The 16,060-nt window shown below is 46.1% G+C and overlaps 1 protein-coding gene across 2 annotated transcripts in view; it reads left to right on the forward strand.

Annotated features, from left to right (window-relative positions):
• The window catches only part of bahcc1b (BAH domain and coiled-coil containing 1b), a 63,877-nt gene that overhangs the window by 37,448 nt on the left and 10,369 nt on the right, over positions 1 to 16,060 (forward strand). For both annotated transcript variants that reach the window (XM_069517346.1, XM_069517345.1), the window contains exons 6-18: positions 423 to 534; positions 1,048 to 1,226; positions 2,056 to 2,196; positions 3,258 to 3,439; positions 3,842 to 4,217; positions 4,852 to 5,802; positions 8,794 to 8,960; positions 9,496 to 9,632; positions 9,900 to 10,004; positions 13,449 to 13,521; positions 13,745 to 13,934; positions 14,027 to 14,194; positions 15,804 to 15,974. In XM_069517346.1, the coding sequence (XP_069373447.1) occupies positions 423 to 534; positions 1,048 to 1,226; positions 2,056 to 2,196; positions 3,258 to 3,439; positions 3,842 to 4,217; positions 4,852 to 5,802; positions 8,794 to 8,960; positions 9,496 to 9,632; positions 9,900 to 10,004; positions 13,449 to 13,521; positions 13,745 to 13,934; positions 14,027 to 14,194; positions 15,804 to 15,974 (2,952 nt within the window). The remainder of the gene's footprint in view (positions 1 to 422; positions 535 to 1,047; positions 1,227 to 2,055; positions 2,197 to 3,257; positions 3,440 to 3,841; positions 4,218 to 4,851; positions 5,803 to 8,793; positions 8,961 to 9,495; positions 9,633 to 9,899; positions 10,005 to 13,448; positions 13,522 to 13,744; positions 13,935 to 14,026; positions 14,195 to 15,803; positions 15,975 to 16,060) is intronic.

Below are 16,060 nucleotides of genomic sequence, written 5' to 3' on the forward strand. Positions count from 1 at the left end.
GATTTCGTTTATAACACACCATGGATGAAAGAGGTGCCATAAACATAGCAGACATGAAAAAAGATGTCTACTTGGAAAGACTTCCAGGGCGTTGGGCGAAAAGGGCCAACACCAGTGTCCATACGCTCTAAACGAGAATATTCGAGAATATTCAGATTTCTGCCTCATGCATTTTCTACCCAGACGCAACCCCGAAAGATCTGGACATTTTCCTGTTGTTGTGAATGTGTCTGATCCTGACAATATCCAGCTGCATTTTTCACATGTGGAGGCAAACAATAAAGTTCATGTCTGAAAACAGCTTATGTGTACTTTTATTTTAATGGGCCAGAAAAATGTTTGAAGATGCAACCAAACCTCTTGATTTTTGATTTTTTTGGAGAATGACAGTAACTGTAATTACTGTTGTACTTGTTATTCAGGGGTGTCTCGCTCTGTGTATCCTCTTGGACGGGAGGCCGAGGAGAGGAAGAGGATGACAGAGGAGCAGATCAGCCTTCATCACCTGGACAGAGACAGAGAACTAATCATCAGGTAGTCTTAAATTCACCAACACATATGAACCCATATAGAGCATACATGCATCTCTTCATTTTTGCTCTCATCTGATAAGCTGCAGTTCTTTTATACTCTCTCAGTCTGAGGCTGTGCTTCTCTTTTCTCTCATCCCCTCACTCCATTTACTCTTCTCACCCTTTGATGTGGTATTTCCTTACCCACTCACTCTCTTCCTTGCCCTCTCTCTTTCTCTGAGATGAGATGTGGTGCATTAATATTATGGAGACTAATAGGAATCGAGTCTCTGAAGTATCAGGCTCTTGTTATGTAGTCATATTAGGGGAAGAAAACATATAATGAGAACTCATAGACCAGGACCAAGATGATGGCTGTTCCTGTTGCTGTCACATTTCATTTTCTCAATGAATATAATGGCGGTGGTAATGAAGATGACAATGATGAAGATAATGATCATAATGATAGTGATGATGACAATAAGAGGGATAATCTAGATAATGACAAAGTTCACCCTGCCTACCACCATGACAGGGAAAACAAGGATCGAGTGGAGTTCGCCAGGATCCACCCTTCTAGTAGTTGCCACGGTGACCTGACCTCCCACCTCCTGGTTCCAGCCAACCAGTTAGGGCCGGACCCTGCTGCACACGCTCACCACCACTGGATGCAGAGGACGGGAAGTCCATCCCTCTGGATGGGGCATTCATATGGTGAGTAGAAATCGACAGGAGCGCAGGAGTCTTTAATCACCTTACTTTCATTGGCTTCAGTCAAGATCAGTGTTTTTATCATTTTGCTAAAATCATGGAACGTAAAACACAGAAGGTTCCTCTGACTTCATTTTGATGGATGGTTTCTTTTGACTTTATTTTGTTCAATCATGACTTAATAACAATGAATAATAATGTTTTTTGAAAGGTTTTTCTAAGTAACATTTTCTAATTCAAGTGTTTATAATACTATATATTATTTTGCTTTACAATGAGACTGTGTTGCAAAAGCAATACGTCGATCTTGAGAAATGAAAACACTAAAATGGCACTCTTCAGAGCCGATTCCTCCACCAAATTCGGTCCCACTTAAAGATATCAGTCCCCTCTATAAACCTTTTTTCATTAAGATGTCTATATTATCTCTTGAAAAATTCTCTAAAATGTAGAAAAAAGCTTATCTTGCAATGTTAACAAAAGTGGAAAACAAAATCCTGGTACTGCCCCCTTAATCAAATCTGCTTGAAAAGTAAATAGGTTCTTCCTTATACCACAGCCTTTCACCAAGTGTCAGGAAAATCGGTTCAATAGTTTTCATGTAATCCTGCTCACAGACAAGTGGCGATGAAAACATAACCTCCTTGGCGAAGGTAATAACCTCCTTGGCAGAAATAAATAGCACATTTTATCACAAGTCCACATTATTCGTGTTTGCTGTATGCATCCCAAGATTTACCCACTTATCCACAACACCATCTATTGAAGTAGTAAAATAAGTATTTATATGTTGCAACCATTTGACTCTGCTGTGTGTCTGTCTTTTCTCCAGGTCTAAGCCATGTGGGAATGAGCCCCGGCTTCCCAACAGGTCTCCCCAGCCCTCTGCAGCCCGTCTTGGGGTCACTTACCCAAGACCCTAACTCCCAGCTGGTGGTTCTTCCGGCAGAACCAGGGCCTCATCATCATCTCGGTACGCTAAGCCGCCTTTTTACAACAGCAGCACACACTCACAGTGACAACCAGCAGAGCCTGTATTCACCGCTGTCTACCCGTACTTAACTGCCTCCCCTGCCTCCCTCCTTCTCTCCATTTGTACCATCAGAGCCGTTGCCATTTCTCTCCCAGAGTTTTAGTATCATTGGCTAATCATAATATAATGCTCAACTAAGTCCCTCTGTCAGTGGGGCCGTGTTTTATAGCTTCGTTAATGGGAGCAGCTATTCCATTGCCCCCTCTGCATGTGCCCAGCGTTATGCAAACCATTTTAACTGATATTCATCTCTCTTGTGGTGGCACACTGGTGTGTTTGGACTGGACTTTGTCTTAGTGCGTGTGTGTGTGTGTGCGTGTGTGTGTGTGTGGGTGGACATCTTAAGTTAGTTGTGTTCATGTCTGGAACACCATGAAACATTGCTCAGTGTTAAGGGTTGTGTTGTACATCTCAACCATTGCTAAAAAGAGAGAAGTGCGTGTGTGTGTGTGCGTGCGTGCGTGAATGCTGCTTTGCAAACAGGCTGTGAAATTTAATTATCTCCCGCCTCCCTTGCCTCGCTTCGTGGGAGTTCCTGCAGAGAGGGGAAGTGCATCCACTGAACCCTTCCCCTGGGAAACATTAGCCCACTCAGGCTAATCTCACAGAACAAAGGTTCCCAGCGACAAGGCAGCCAAGAAGGGATGTGTGTGTGTGTTTGTGCGAGTGTGAGTGTGTATCTGAATTCATATGCACTTAAGGTGGGGTTTGAAAGAAAATATGTGTTTCCCTGCACAGAAAAACATCATCATTAGAAATAGAATGGAGTGATGCAGTGTCCAGGATTCGTTTATTGTGTCTGGAGCCAATCCCACATATTCAAATGGGCACATTTAGAGTTCAATGACAAAATTTCTGTTTTCTATGTAAAACTTTTGCCCTGCTAATTATTTTACTGTTTATTTAAGGCCAAAGATGAATGATGTGATTTGTCAATAAAAATGCCTTTCTTTAAGACCTACTTCACATTTCCTCTCTTTCCAACTGTTTCTTTCCTTCAGATGTTTTGGAGCAGTCAGGACTGTGGCCTCCTGTCTACGGTGGCCGCGGCCCCCCTCCTCACCTGCAGCATCACCCTGTCTACTCCCGCTCCTCATTCCTACGGCAACAGGAGCTGTATGCCCTGCAGCACCAGCAGCAGCAGCGAGTCATGGAGCACATGCAGCGCCACACCATGGGACAGGTACAACTAATATTATAGTGTAACACTTGTGAAATTACTGTATTATTGTGAAACTGTGGGCAAAAATGAGAATAAGCGAAGTATGAAAACTTTGTGAACTTCCTTCTTTGAGAAGTCAGGGTTACAATACACCCATATTAATAATTTCTTTAAAGAAATCTCACTTAATTTCTCAACACTTAAAGAGAAAGATGCAAAATCTCACGTGATATTTATACTCCTTGTGTTGAAAAGAAGGTTTCATTGAGGAATATGTGTTGATATGTAGCATTTTTTGTCCTGTTTAAATAACTCATCTGCAAAAACACAGTCATAACTGTGAATTTATCAAAAATAAGAAGAATAACTAACTATTTAAATACGAATTACTACGGTGTTAACTCTCCTCGTCCTTTTTCACAGAGAAAACATGACGAGCATCCTATCACTATAGAAGACTCTCCTCATGAGTCTTCAGCGTCCCGCTCTGCCTCCTCATCCTCCTCCACCAACTCGTCTCATGCAGCCAAGCCCTTCTCTCACACTCCTCCTCCACCCAAGACGCCCACGCCGTCTCCGGGGATGTGTCCCTCCAGCCGCCACTCACCCTGCTACCACTCCCCGTCCAGGCGACCGCACCCGCCGAACCCTCTGACTCCTGCTCCGAGCCCAGCTGCCGCGGCTCCCCGCTCCCCAGCACTCAGCCCCGCTCCCTCGCACCTCTCCAAGGGGCTGGAGAGAGGCAGCGACAGAGGAGAGGGACAGCCGCCTCAGGACTACCCACAATCCCTAGAGCCAGGTAAGAGAAATGTATAGGCTATGCCAGACAAACAAAATCATTTAAAGACAAAGAAATAGAGAGATGGAAAAAGAAAGATAGTCAAGAAAGAGGGAGTGGGTTGGAGGCTGCAGGAATGTAAGACTCTTTGAAATGTGGTATTCTTTTGATTTTGCAGAATTCGTTTGAAGCATAGCTTATCCCTTGTTCTGTGTGTCCTTGAGTGTGAGTCTGTGTATGGGTATGTGCAGTTTTGTTTGTGTTCAAGTTAAAGACAGACAGCAGGCGGGTCGGCCTTTAAGGTCAGGGAAAAGCATATGGGCGCTCAGTGTGTTTATGTGTGACCAGCCAGCGTGCACGTGTGTCTGAGCTGACATGCGTGTCGTGAGACGAAGGTCAGTGATGTCTTCAGATAGACCCTCCTTATCCTTCAGGGGTCCTTGAGAAGTATAGGTGGAAGGATATGCATTCATTTGGCTGCGTTGTTGTAAATCTATGCACACCTACACAATTTAAATGTTATGCACTACTTAGTTATATTATGCATCAACATGTGTCTTAAAGAAAATGGAGCTGTTTTATGTAGATGCATGAAAATAAATGGGTTTTGTGTCAGAACACAAATTAAACCATTACTCGCTCCTCTTCTGTCCAGACTTGCCACCTGTTTACTCCTACCCTCCGATCGCCATGGGTTACAAGGCCGGGCCCTCACCTGTCGAAGCCCGATTGGCTGAACAGGCCACAGTGGAGACAGAGCCAGCAGAGCCCGACTCCAAGTCCCACCCACATCCGTGCCACATCCAGCCTCTCACACAAGAAGAAGAGAGCAGGGAAGAAGAGGAGGATGGATCGAGAGACTGTGAAGTGGTGGAATTTCAGAGTGGAATCACTGAGGAAGAGGAGGGGGAAAGAAGGGCGGAAAAGAGAGGATGCTCTGTCTCCGAGCCAGGGAGCAAGATTTCTGGATTGCTGCCATGCCCTTCCCCGGCTCCAGTCCCAGATCCAGCCAGCCGGGCCACAGCCACGGGCAAAGCCCTAAAAGTAGATCTCTCCCTGGGTTATCCGGGCCAGAAGGCCAGCCTGGAGGAGCCCCAGCTATCCAAAGAGCAGGAGGATGATAGGGAGCATGGAAAGGAGGACACGGGGGAGGAGGAGGGCGAGAGAATGGAGCCCGACACAACAGAATGTAACGTCTTTGTGCCTGGAGAGCCCAAAGAGGAGGAGAAAGGGGAGGAAGAGGAGGACGGGGACAAAAATGGAAAGGATGTAGAGGTGGCTGTGGATGAGGAGGAAGTGAGAGGGATGAGTCCCGTCAAGGACCTGGCGGAAGTCCTGTGTAGCTCTCCTGCTCCCTCCCCGGCCTCCGACCCCTTCCTGCCTCCCTTAGCAAGCACAGCCGCCCAGCTCCAAGGGGCCTACATGTGGAGCCTGGAGCTGCTGATTGCTGCCGCTCTGTGCGCCACCAGGGATGCCTTGTACCCACCTGCACCTGTCGCCCGGGCCCTTAGCCCCCCAACCAACAATGGCATGGAGATACTGGGAGAGCTGGCTGAGTTGGAGATTCAGCAGAGGAACAGGGAGAGCACAGAGAAAAACACTGAAGGTGAGAAGAAAATGCTTTTGTTTCTTCAGCTGTGGCCTTCGATTGTCAAAAATCGGAAATTTTCAAACCGCTTCTGAAAGTATATAAAATAAACCCCCACCCCAGTATTTCCATGTATCCTTTCATTACACCCACTGCACTGTTGATACTCTCGCATTAGAGGCAGCAGGACTAAAACGCCTGTGAAAATGAGATCAAGAAAGATAAGAAAAAATATCGGTTACCCTACTTCTTCCTTGTCTACACAAACACAAACACACACACACACACACACACACTCACACACAAACACACACACACACACACACACTCACACACACACACACACACACACACACACACACACACACACACACACACACACACACACGGTGAACCAAAAAAAGCATCTGGGAGATGTGCAATCCAGATGTGGAGACGGTGAACTCACACAAAGACACACACACTAACTGTCCTGCTCCCTTCCTCAGTGTGGACCTTCTATTCTTGACCATCTTTTCCCCTCTGGGAAGGGTGTATGTGTGTTTGGGTTTTTTTAGGGGGGAGGGCTGAGTCTTAGACACAAGCCAGGACACACACACACACACACACACACACACACACACACACACACACACACACACACACACACACACACACACACACACACACACACACACACACACACACGTACACTCTGCCCAGTGTGTCCCCCAGGCTCTGGCGTCTTGCTTTGCTAATTAGACCCTTTCTTTTAAAACACTTCTCCTGTAAGCGCTCCTATTTTCCCCTCGTCCCTCTGAGAGAAAGTGTTTTTATTTATGCCAGCATCAGTGTGTGCATGCCTGTCTGTGTTTGTGTGTGTGCATGCACGTCGCTGTGTGTGCGTGTGTGTGTAAGCTGTTAAGTAATCCCAGATGAATCCCTGCTCTCCTCCATCAGAGTCTATGTCTCTCCACCAGGCTGCCTGCTCCCTGCCTGCGCCTCCTCCGCCTCCCTCCTCTCCTCCTCCCTCTTTGTTATTTTTTTCCCTCACTCACTCGCTTCTTCTTCTCCTTCTTTTTTTATTAAACCAATGTAATCTTGTGTGTAAATCCTGCCTCTGCAAGCCTTGTTGACGGAATTAATAAGTGTAAAAATCATAAGTCGCTCTGCAGCTGTCTGTGCATGTGTGTGCGTGTGATGCGGAGCGTGTGAGTTTGCATTTGTTTATGTGTGCGTGCACGTGGTTAGCATGTTTAATAGGTGTGAAATCAATAAGTCCTGTTGTGGCATGGAAAACGTTCTCCAAATTGCAACACATTTATTTTAAAGCCGCTCAGGCCTCGCCACAGTGTGGAATATTATTAATGCTGCTGATGGCGTTTTTGTCATCGTGAATGTGTTTGGGAGATGAAACTGATCCCAGACAGATGCATTTATGCCGCTCCTTGACGTGGAAGGATATCTCAGCTGTTCACTGGAGATCGCAATTACAGATTAAGGAATCAAAAGATACCCCCCCCCAGTATAACTTAACACGATTACTTCTTGCATGTGCACAGACAGATGCGTCACAGTGTTCTTTATTCCTTCACATTCACTTTATATTGCAATTTTAGCTCAATGAAGTTCCTTTATAGAGTGTAATGATCACCAGGCCCATATCAACTGTAAGTGTTTTTAATTTTACTTCACTGTTTTTGTTTTTCCCTCCGAAATCCCCCGTGCCGCCTCCTATTACACCCTTCACCCACTTTAGAGACATAGTATGGTATCAGTGTGTGTGTGTGTGTGTGTGTGTGTGTGTGTGTGTGTGTGTGTGTGTGTGTGTGTGTGTGTGTGTGTGTGTGTGTGTGTGTGTGAGGGCAGAAAGTATCAATCGATTGTGGCTGTCCTCCAGGATACTAAACTCTGTGTAGTGATGTCAGTGGTGATGTCATCCTGTTAGGGGTAATCTGAGCGTGCCATTGGCTCGGAGGTCTCACAGATGAGAAGCCGCTGACCTCTGCGAGCCAGGACAGGACAAAGCTGTTTCTGGAGTTACCTCTCTTTCTCACATCCGCTTCTTCCCTTACTTTATTTTTTGTTCTTCATCTTTCCTGCCCTCCTCATTCTCTCTCTCTCTCTCCGCTGTTTGCTGCTTCTGTCTAAATCTACCGCTCATATACGCAGGTTTTTAATATTGTCAGATATCACTGAATGGGCCTCGCTGCTCCATTGAAACCTCTCGTCTCCTTTTCCTCATCTTTTTCTTCTTCCTCACCTCACCTCTCCACTACTCTTCTCCTCTCCCTCTTCTTTTATTTCTTCCTCCTCTCCTCTCCTCTTTTTCTCTCTTCAAAGGGGGAAATTGGATTCTGTCCATGTCCATAATGAGGAGATGTAGGAGAATAAATAGATAGCTCAATAAACACTTTGCTTCTTATTGCTTCTCCTCCCCTATACTCCCATCCCCCCTTCATCTTACTGTGTTGCACGCCTCCTCCTCCTCCTCCTCCTCTCTCCTGTCTGTTGTTCTCCTTCTCTCCAATTCTCCCTCATGCCCATGTCTGCGCAGCTCAGCGTATGTTGTAGGTGAATGTGTGTATTCAGAGTGTTTTGTTTGCATAGGTGTGCGTGTTTACGTGTGTGTGTGTGTGTGTGTGTGTGTGTGTGTGTGTGTGTGTGTGTGTGTGTGTGTGTGTGTGTGTGTGCAGAGCATCTCATGAATATTCTGTTTCATCTGCTGTTGCTGTGACAATGACAGAGTTAATGACAGTGACAGATGTAGAGATCATTCTCCAGCACTCCCCCCGTGTGTGTGCATGTGTGTGTGTCTGTGTTGTTTGTGTACGATTAGGCGTGAACACAAGTATACATCAAATAAACTACGCACCTAATATCATAAATATCACCACTTTTCCCAGGCACAGTTTCCTCTCTCCAGGAAATAAATCCCGTTCAGGCACTCAGTTTGTTTTATAATGCGTTGTCAGCCGCTATGTGTGACGTGCCAATCTGAAACCACAACAATCCCGTCTCTCCATGCAGGTGAGGACATGCTGACCTTTGACCTCCACAGTCTGGCGACGCTGGCGGCCGCCCGTGCCCTGGAGATGGGGGGAGGCGCTCAGGATGTGGGGGTGGACCAGCAGTGTCCAATCAGGAAGAGGCTCAATCTGCGCAGGAAGTGCAGCTGGACACCTCGCCACGAGCCGGTGAGGTTTTTACCCAATGTGTATTTTGTGTTGACGAGGGAAACATAAATCATTCAGACTGAAACTGTTGAGACGTGTTGAACAATGGACTCACACCTCATTTGTTTTGTTTTTACTAAGCTTAAAAAAACTGTAAGAGAACAGAAAACAAGAGACAGAGAGTAGCTTGTTTGATTAAATTCATTCTTAATAATCTTGATTTTTCATGCAGACACTGTTACATGCATTACTGTGTGTTGAGTATCTCATTTCACATTTTTATGTTATTAAATCCAACAGTTATGTGTTCAATTTCTAAGGTAAAATATAACTACAATTTAACAAAGAATATTTAAAAAGGGTTAACTTCTTCAAGATGTAGTTATATATATATGACAATTTGAGAATATTCCAGTTACAGAAGACTTAAACAGGCTGCATGAACATCAGCTGGAAACTTCATAAATCCAATGACTTTTTAACTCAGTTTGTTTTCAGCATTTAAATATCCTCTGTTCTGTGTGTTTGTGTGTGTTTGTGTGTGTTCGTGTGTCAGGCGTGCCCAGTGAAGGGCTCCATGGAGACAATGGGAGGGGAGGAGCTGTCCATGCGTGTCCAGCTGGCTGAGCTACAGCGCCGCTACAAAGAGAAACAGAGAGAACTGGCCAAGCTACAGAGGAAACACGACCACCAGTGAGCAGAGAGAACGCACACACACACGAACATATACACACACACACACTTCTTTTTGTCTCTATTGAATCATGCATTCCAACATTCGCAGTCCTGCTGTCATGCTGCATCCTCCTGATTTATCAGGACTTGCTGCCTGCTCATACCTAATGCAGTTTGTCCTGTAGCCAATACAAGTTTCCTCCTGATTTCTCTCGCTGTCCTGACTGCATCTTTGATCTCTCTCTCCCCCCATCTTCCTCCTCCTCCTCATCTTCCTCTCTGCAGGAGAGAGGAGACGTCTCGCAGCCCTGCCCGCCGGGGGCCTGGCCGCCCCCGCAAGCGCAAGTCCACCCCCGGCCCAGCTGCTGCGGAGAGTTCCAAAAGACTCAGGTCAGTGCACTGATGTTGCGTCAGTATAATCAGTGTGATTGGCAAGCCCCGCTCATTCATCCTGATTTCTGTTTGTGTTCTTAGTGAAAGGCACGGTTGATTTTCAAGAAGTTCTTCTTCAGCTGAATTGATTCAAATGCTCTATAGCTGATGATTTGCTTGATTGGGCACTGGAAGGAGCTGCTCACGCACACACACACGCCAAGTGGGTTATGTGATGGAAGCTGTAAGCTGGGTGTGATTTTGAATGAGCGGAGGTAATGGAGATGAGGCCTTCATTAATCATCATTAATCACTTTTAATCATATTTATCACTTGCATTGATTATGTCCTGATTCCCTCTGAACCTCCAGCATAAATTAATACTGCTGGACAAAGTCCCGATGTACAGTTATTACAGTGATAAACGACTGCACACTACCCTCACCCGCTGCAACACACACCACCTCAGACGTGCACACTCTCACGCTCACACACACACATTCCTGCACATACACACAAGCTGGAAGCGCACACACACACACACAAAGTCAGTATTCAGCGCTCATAATGATAAATGTGTTTTCTCATGCCGCCCCACCTCTGTTAGCATGTGCACCCCTCGCCTTGATAAAATGATTAGAGAAACTCAAGGTTTGTCACGGTTACTGTGATTAGAAAGTGCTAATGAAAATGACAATGAAAGGCTTTAGTCATACATGCTAGTGCAGCTCACATACACCCAGACCTTGTTTAATTAGCAGAGCTTGTTGCTACGTGCGTGAGCAGCATTTCTTTTGCTATTAACAAGTGTTCCTGTATCGTTTGTTTATACTTTCATCTACTCCTGAGAGTTGTGGGTTAAAATGAAAGAGTGTGAGAGATGAAGAGAGAAAAGCAACCTTTCCAAACTCACCCAACATACATAAGCAGCTTTCAGACGTGCACTTAACTCCAAATAATCCCCTGGCATTCTCCTGAGGGGCCATATGTGAGAATGCAAATGTCCGAGTGAGAGCCTCCAGACTTTATCCGAAGTTTCTCCAGCCAGCCCCCTAGTAAAAACTTGTGACAGCAGGAGATCCTCCAGAGGATTAGCCTCGACCAAGTGGGCGTGTTGATGATGTTACCAACAAGCGTCAGATGGAGAAAAAAAAAAAAAATAGGTATAATGGATGAAAAACCAGTGCGACACATATAGAAGACAAGAACAAAGATGTCAAGACAGCTTTTGGTAAAAAGGGCTGACAGCAGTGTCAATGTGCTGTAAACAAAAAAACACGTGATCTGTGGCGTTACATAAGGCCTCTTCCTGCTGCTCCACCCCTCACCTGAACACTTATTTCTATATTGTTGTGAACACATCTGAGCGGAGAATCTCCTGCTGCACTGTTCTGATAAACGGCTACTGTGTGTGGCCAAAAGTATGTAGATGGCTGAGCATTATATTCATTTGGGTTCTGCTCTTTATTTGATATGCTCCCATTCAGACACAGACGCACAAGTGAATTCATAGTTTCCATGTAGGCTGGGGGTTGGCTATGGCCCCTTGTGGTATAAATGTCGTCATCCACCCTTGTCCGCTAGTATACGCACAGACCCCTATACTGTATGCTGACTGTAAACTTCGATTGTGCATGCTCCAGGAACTATATATCCACTGGAATTGAATGGAAAGTGGGATCAGGTACACACATGTGGAACACCAGACCGACGCTGACCCTCATGGAAAAGTACGGTCAACCCTTTGGCCACTGTAGTCGGGCAGTAAAGACCTGGGTTTGTTGAAACAAGATATTCAGTACATCCAACATGTTTCATTCAACCACATCTTAAGGCAAAAGTGTTGAGGATAAGGTGAAAAACCTGCACTCGTCACAAGTTGTAAATAGGATAATCATTCAAATGGGGATAATAGTGGTATTTATGTTGCACTCGGCTGCACACACAAAAGTGATGTATGTATGTGGGTGAAAGAATGAAAACGAGAGCTTGAGAGAGAAATTCAAACCCTGCTTACTTAGGCCAGTCGCTGCATGAGCTTGATTGTGAGACCTGTGAGTCTCAGCTGCTCTTTGACTATTGGAAAAATCCCTTTATGTAAAACATGACGGACCTGACTTCACGTGCATTGTTGTGTCGAAACAGGAAAGGGTCTTCCCCAAACTTTCACGATCTGCAAACCACAAAAAACAGGGCCAGACGAGAAGTATACATGTAGTGAAGATATAATGCACATGCACGCTCTTTGTACTGTAGGTAAGGACGTGATGTGGTGCAAATTTAAAGGCTTAAAAGCTCAGAGGGGTCAGGTAGAGGGATTACAACAGACAGATGTGACAGACTAAATCAGATTCTTATATAGGTAGATCTTTTCTGCTCTTTCTCCTCTTCTCTTCCTCTCCTCTAGTCTCCACTCGTCTCCCCTCATCTCCTCTCCTATATCCTCTTCTGTTCCTCTCGTCTCCTCTCGTCTCCACTCGTCTCCTCTCCTATATCCTCTCCTCTTCCCCTCCTCTCCTCTAGTCTCCACTCATCTCCCATCCTATATCCTCTCCTCTTCCTCTAGTCTCCTCTCCTGTCCTCTCATCTCGTCTCCTCTCTTCTCCTCCTCTTCTTCCTCTCCTCTCTTCTTCCTGTCCTCTCATCCCCGCTCCTCTTCTTCTCCTCTTCCTCTCCTCTTCCTCTCCTCTCCTGGCAACGGAGATGCTGAAAGCCAAAACTTCCCTCTGTGGGAATATAGGATTCACCTGCCTCAGACACAGCTGCTAACTGAGTGTGTGTACAGTGTGTGTACAGTGTGTGTACAGTGTGTGTGTACAGTGTGTGTGTGTGTGTGTGTGTGTGTGTGTGTGTGTGTGTGTGTGTGTGTGTGTGTGTGTGTGTGTGCGCGCTTGAGCGTGCGTGCTGGCTGCCTGTGGTGTGAGAGAGTATGCATACAATGAAGGAGGGAGAGGGGAAGGGAGGAGTAGTGTTCAATAGAGGTTAGTGTTTATCGATTGAGCCCTGAAGCTCCGGTCAACGGACAGACTCCCCCGAGACTGCTTCATCTTTCTCTCTGTCTCCCTCCCTTCCCCTTAAACCATTCTCCTCCTCCTCCCTTCTATCTCTCTCTCTCTTTCTATGTCTCTCTTCCAACACTTTCCTTTAACACCAGATAATTCTCATCCTTTTATGTGGTGATTCAGCAGAGTTTCATATTCGCACGGTTGCGGAATATTTCGGTGTTTGCCGTCAAACTGCGCAGACGGTCGACAGGGCCTGTCTCATCAAAGTTACGAGAAAGAGGAGAGAAGTGGGAAGAGAGTGAGAGAATGAATGAACCCAGCAACAAAGTGAGACTGGAGAGGAGAAAGGCAGAGTTTCACAGAATATCGTCCTTGAGAGAGAAAAGAAATGTGTGATCAGGTTAATTCAGTAATATCTTATTAAAGTGTGTCTCTGCTGTGCTTTTATGTTTTCTAGGGCTGAGCTAAATTCGCTGGAGGAGAAAACCAAAATGTCCGATCACGGCTTGAACAGACTCAGTGCTGCACAGGTCAGTCGCTCTTGCAGCCTTCCCTGGTTCATCCACACACACACACACACACACACACACACACACACACACACACACACACACACACACACACACACACACACACACACACACACACTGACAACCACTTCCTGCTGCTAATGTTTCTTTTTCTCTCTCCTGGATGTTTTAATTAGCGTAAAGAAACAAGTCAATAATTAGCTGTTCCGCTCTCCATCCACAGTTGAAAGCTTGCTGTAAGCACAGAGGTCGGCCCAGCACCCTGAGCTCCAGGCTGGCCAGGCGGGTCACCCAGCTGAAGCAGAAGGCCGCAGCCCACCGTGGCACGTTGTCAGCAGGCACGCTGCACTGCAGAGGGGACCCTGGAGCGGAGGAGATGCCCAAGAGTCACTGCAGACAACAAGGAGGGAGAGGTGGGGAGAGAGGGAGCATACAAAGTGTACACCCATTTGTTGTTCATTAGGTGGCACCCAAAACTAAACTCTTTTTACTGTGGATCCATCAGACCCTCAACAGGACTGGGCAGCCGGGCAGACGGCGAAGAGGAAGAGAGGCCGGAAGCCTAAAGTGTTGATGGGTGTGGACTCCAACAGAGCCCATCACAAGGATGACAGGATCTCTGAGAAACAGGGAGTCAGGGAAGAGAAGAGTGACAGTGAGAGCTCAGAGCATGGTGAGATACTGTACACAACTCACACACGCACCTTTTCTCAATATGTAGTCTGTTGTATTTTCCAGCCAAACAAGAATCCTCCAGAAGAGAGCCTGGCTATAAAGAATTTGAAACAGATCTATGGCTTTTAATTTAACTTCAATATGAAGTTGAAGATGTGTTTTAAGTTTAGGGTTAGGTAAGACATAGCAATGGTTGAGTGAGTCTCCAGGAAATCAATGTTAGACAATGGAACATGTTTTTAAGTCATGAAAACATGGCATATGTGTGTATGTGTATGTGTGTGCACGTGAAGCATCTGAGAGTGTGATGTCTGCCATCCTCTGGGACCTCCTCTCACTTCCCGACTCGTCTGTCACACCGTTAAAACCATTAACGACTTGCCACAGGCATGTGGCACAGATACTTGTGCCCTCAACACCATACGGTAACATGAGCCATCACTGGTCCTGGTCAGAATGTCACACCCTCTCCCTCCCCTCTTCAACTCCCCCAGCCTCATGAAAATGTCCTCCGCTGAGGCCTTGAGAAGAGGAGACGCAATAACAGAGAGGAAATGAGTAAATATGAAAGTAACGAAACTTAAGGAAAAACGTGAGAATCTGAACCTCGTGGCATGGAGAGTAGTAGTGTGTGTGCGTGTGTGCGTGTTCATTTGCGTGTGTGCATGTTCATTTGTGTGTGTGTGTGTGTGTGTGTGTGTGTGTGTGTGTGTGTGTGTGTGTGTGTGTGTGTGTGTGTGTGTGTGAAAAAGAGACTGGGGCATGGTGTTGACGAGAACACCATGTAAGTGACAAGTGTGTCAGAGACGTGTCAACACCCGACACAACCCCCACAGTCAGCGGCACACAGATGCCAATAACTGTCTGTGTGTGCACTGTGTGTGTTTGTGTGTGTGTGTGTGTGTGTGTGCGTGTGCGTGCACTGTGTGTGCACTGTGTGTGCGTGCGTTCTACATATGTGCATATGTGCGAACATTTCCTGCTCATCACTGCAGTTAAGGAACATTATTGCGGAGCGGTAGTGGTATAAGGCTGGGAGGCAGGACAAAATCCACCAGTAAATCACTGACCACATTTACATGGACACTAATAATCCCACCATTGACCTTAGGTTTAAAACATTATTTCAACATCAGTGTTGACATGAGTTGCTCACAGAAGGCACATCTCTGCTGTGGGACCCCTCTGCCCTTCCACGTCCATATATATGCAACCTTAGGTAGGGAGAGCAGCATCTAAAGACCCCCAGGTACAGAACAGAGCAGGCATCAATGACAACCACAGGACATTGATTAAGTCAGATACAGCATGAGAAGGAGGTGCTGGGGTGGAGGCAGGGAGCAGGTGAGGAAATATGAAGTAAAAGCAGTTTAAATAGAGCGTATTGTATGAGAATATTAACTGATGTGGGCTGGCATCGAGATCTGCTGCTGTCAGTCGATGCTCTGGATCGTGGCTGAGCTGCACTGAAGCTGTGCTTCATTTTAGCCACAGGCGCTCCAACTGAACTTTATGCTGGAGGAATATTGAAAGGTTACTGTCAATACATCCTGTCAAGTGAGTCCCCAGGCTTCCTGACTGATCATACTGATGTTGTGATTCCACAGAGGACGAGGAGGACGGCAGCTACGACAGTGACAACGGACCTGGTGACATCAAGATGGGCTCGTGCTCTAAAGAAACACTCACGAATCCTGCTGGGATTTCACCGGTGTCCTCACAATCCTCCAAGCTCCAGACAAACCAGAGAGCAAGGAGTAAGAGGCCAGGGACTTCAGGTGAGATCTATTTATGTATTTCTACAAATGTTGCTTTTCTATGAAAACCATGTAACCTTACAATTTAAAATTTTTGAATTGAAGTG

The sequence above is a fragment of the Paralichthys olivaceus genome, chromosome 21, assembly GCF_024713975.1.
Source record: "Paralichthys olivaceus isolate ysfri-2021 chromosome 21, ASM2471397v2, whole genome shotgun sequence".
In the NCBI taxonomy this organism is placed as follows: Eukaryota; Metazoa; Chordata; class Actinopteri; order Pleuronectiformes; family Paralichthyidae; genus Paralichthys; species Paralichthys olivaceus.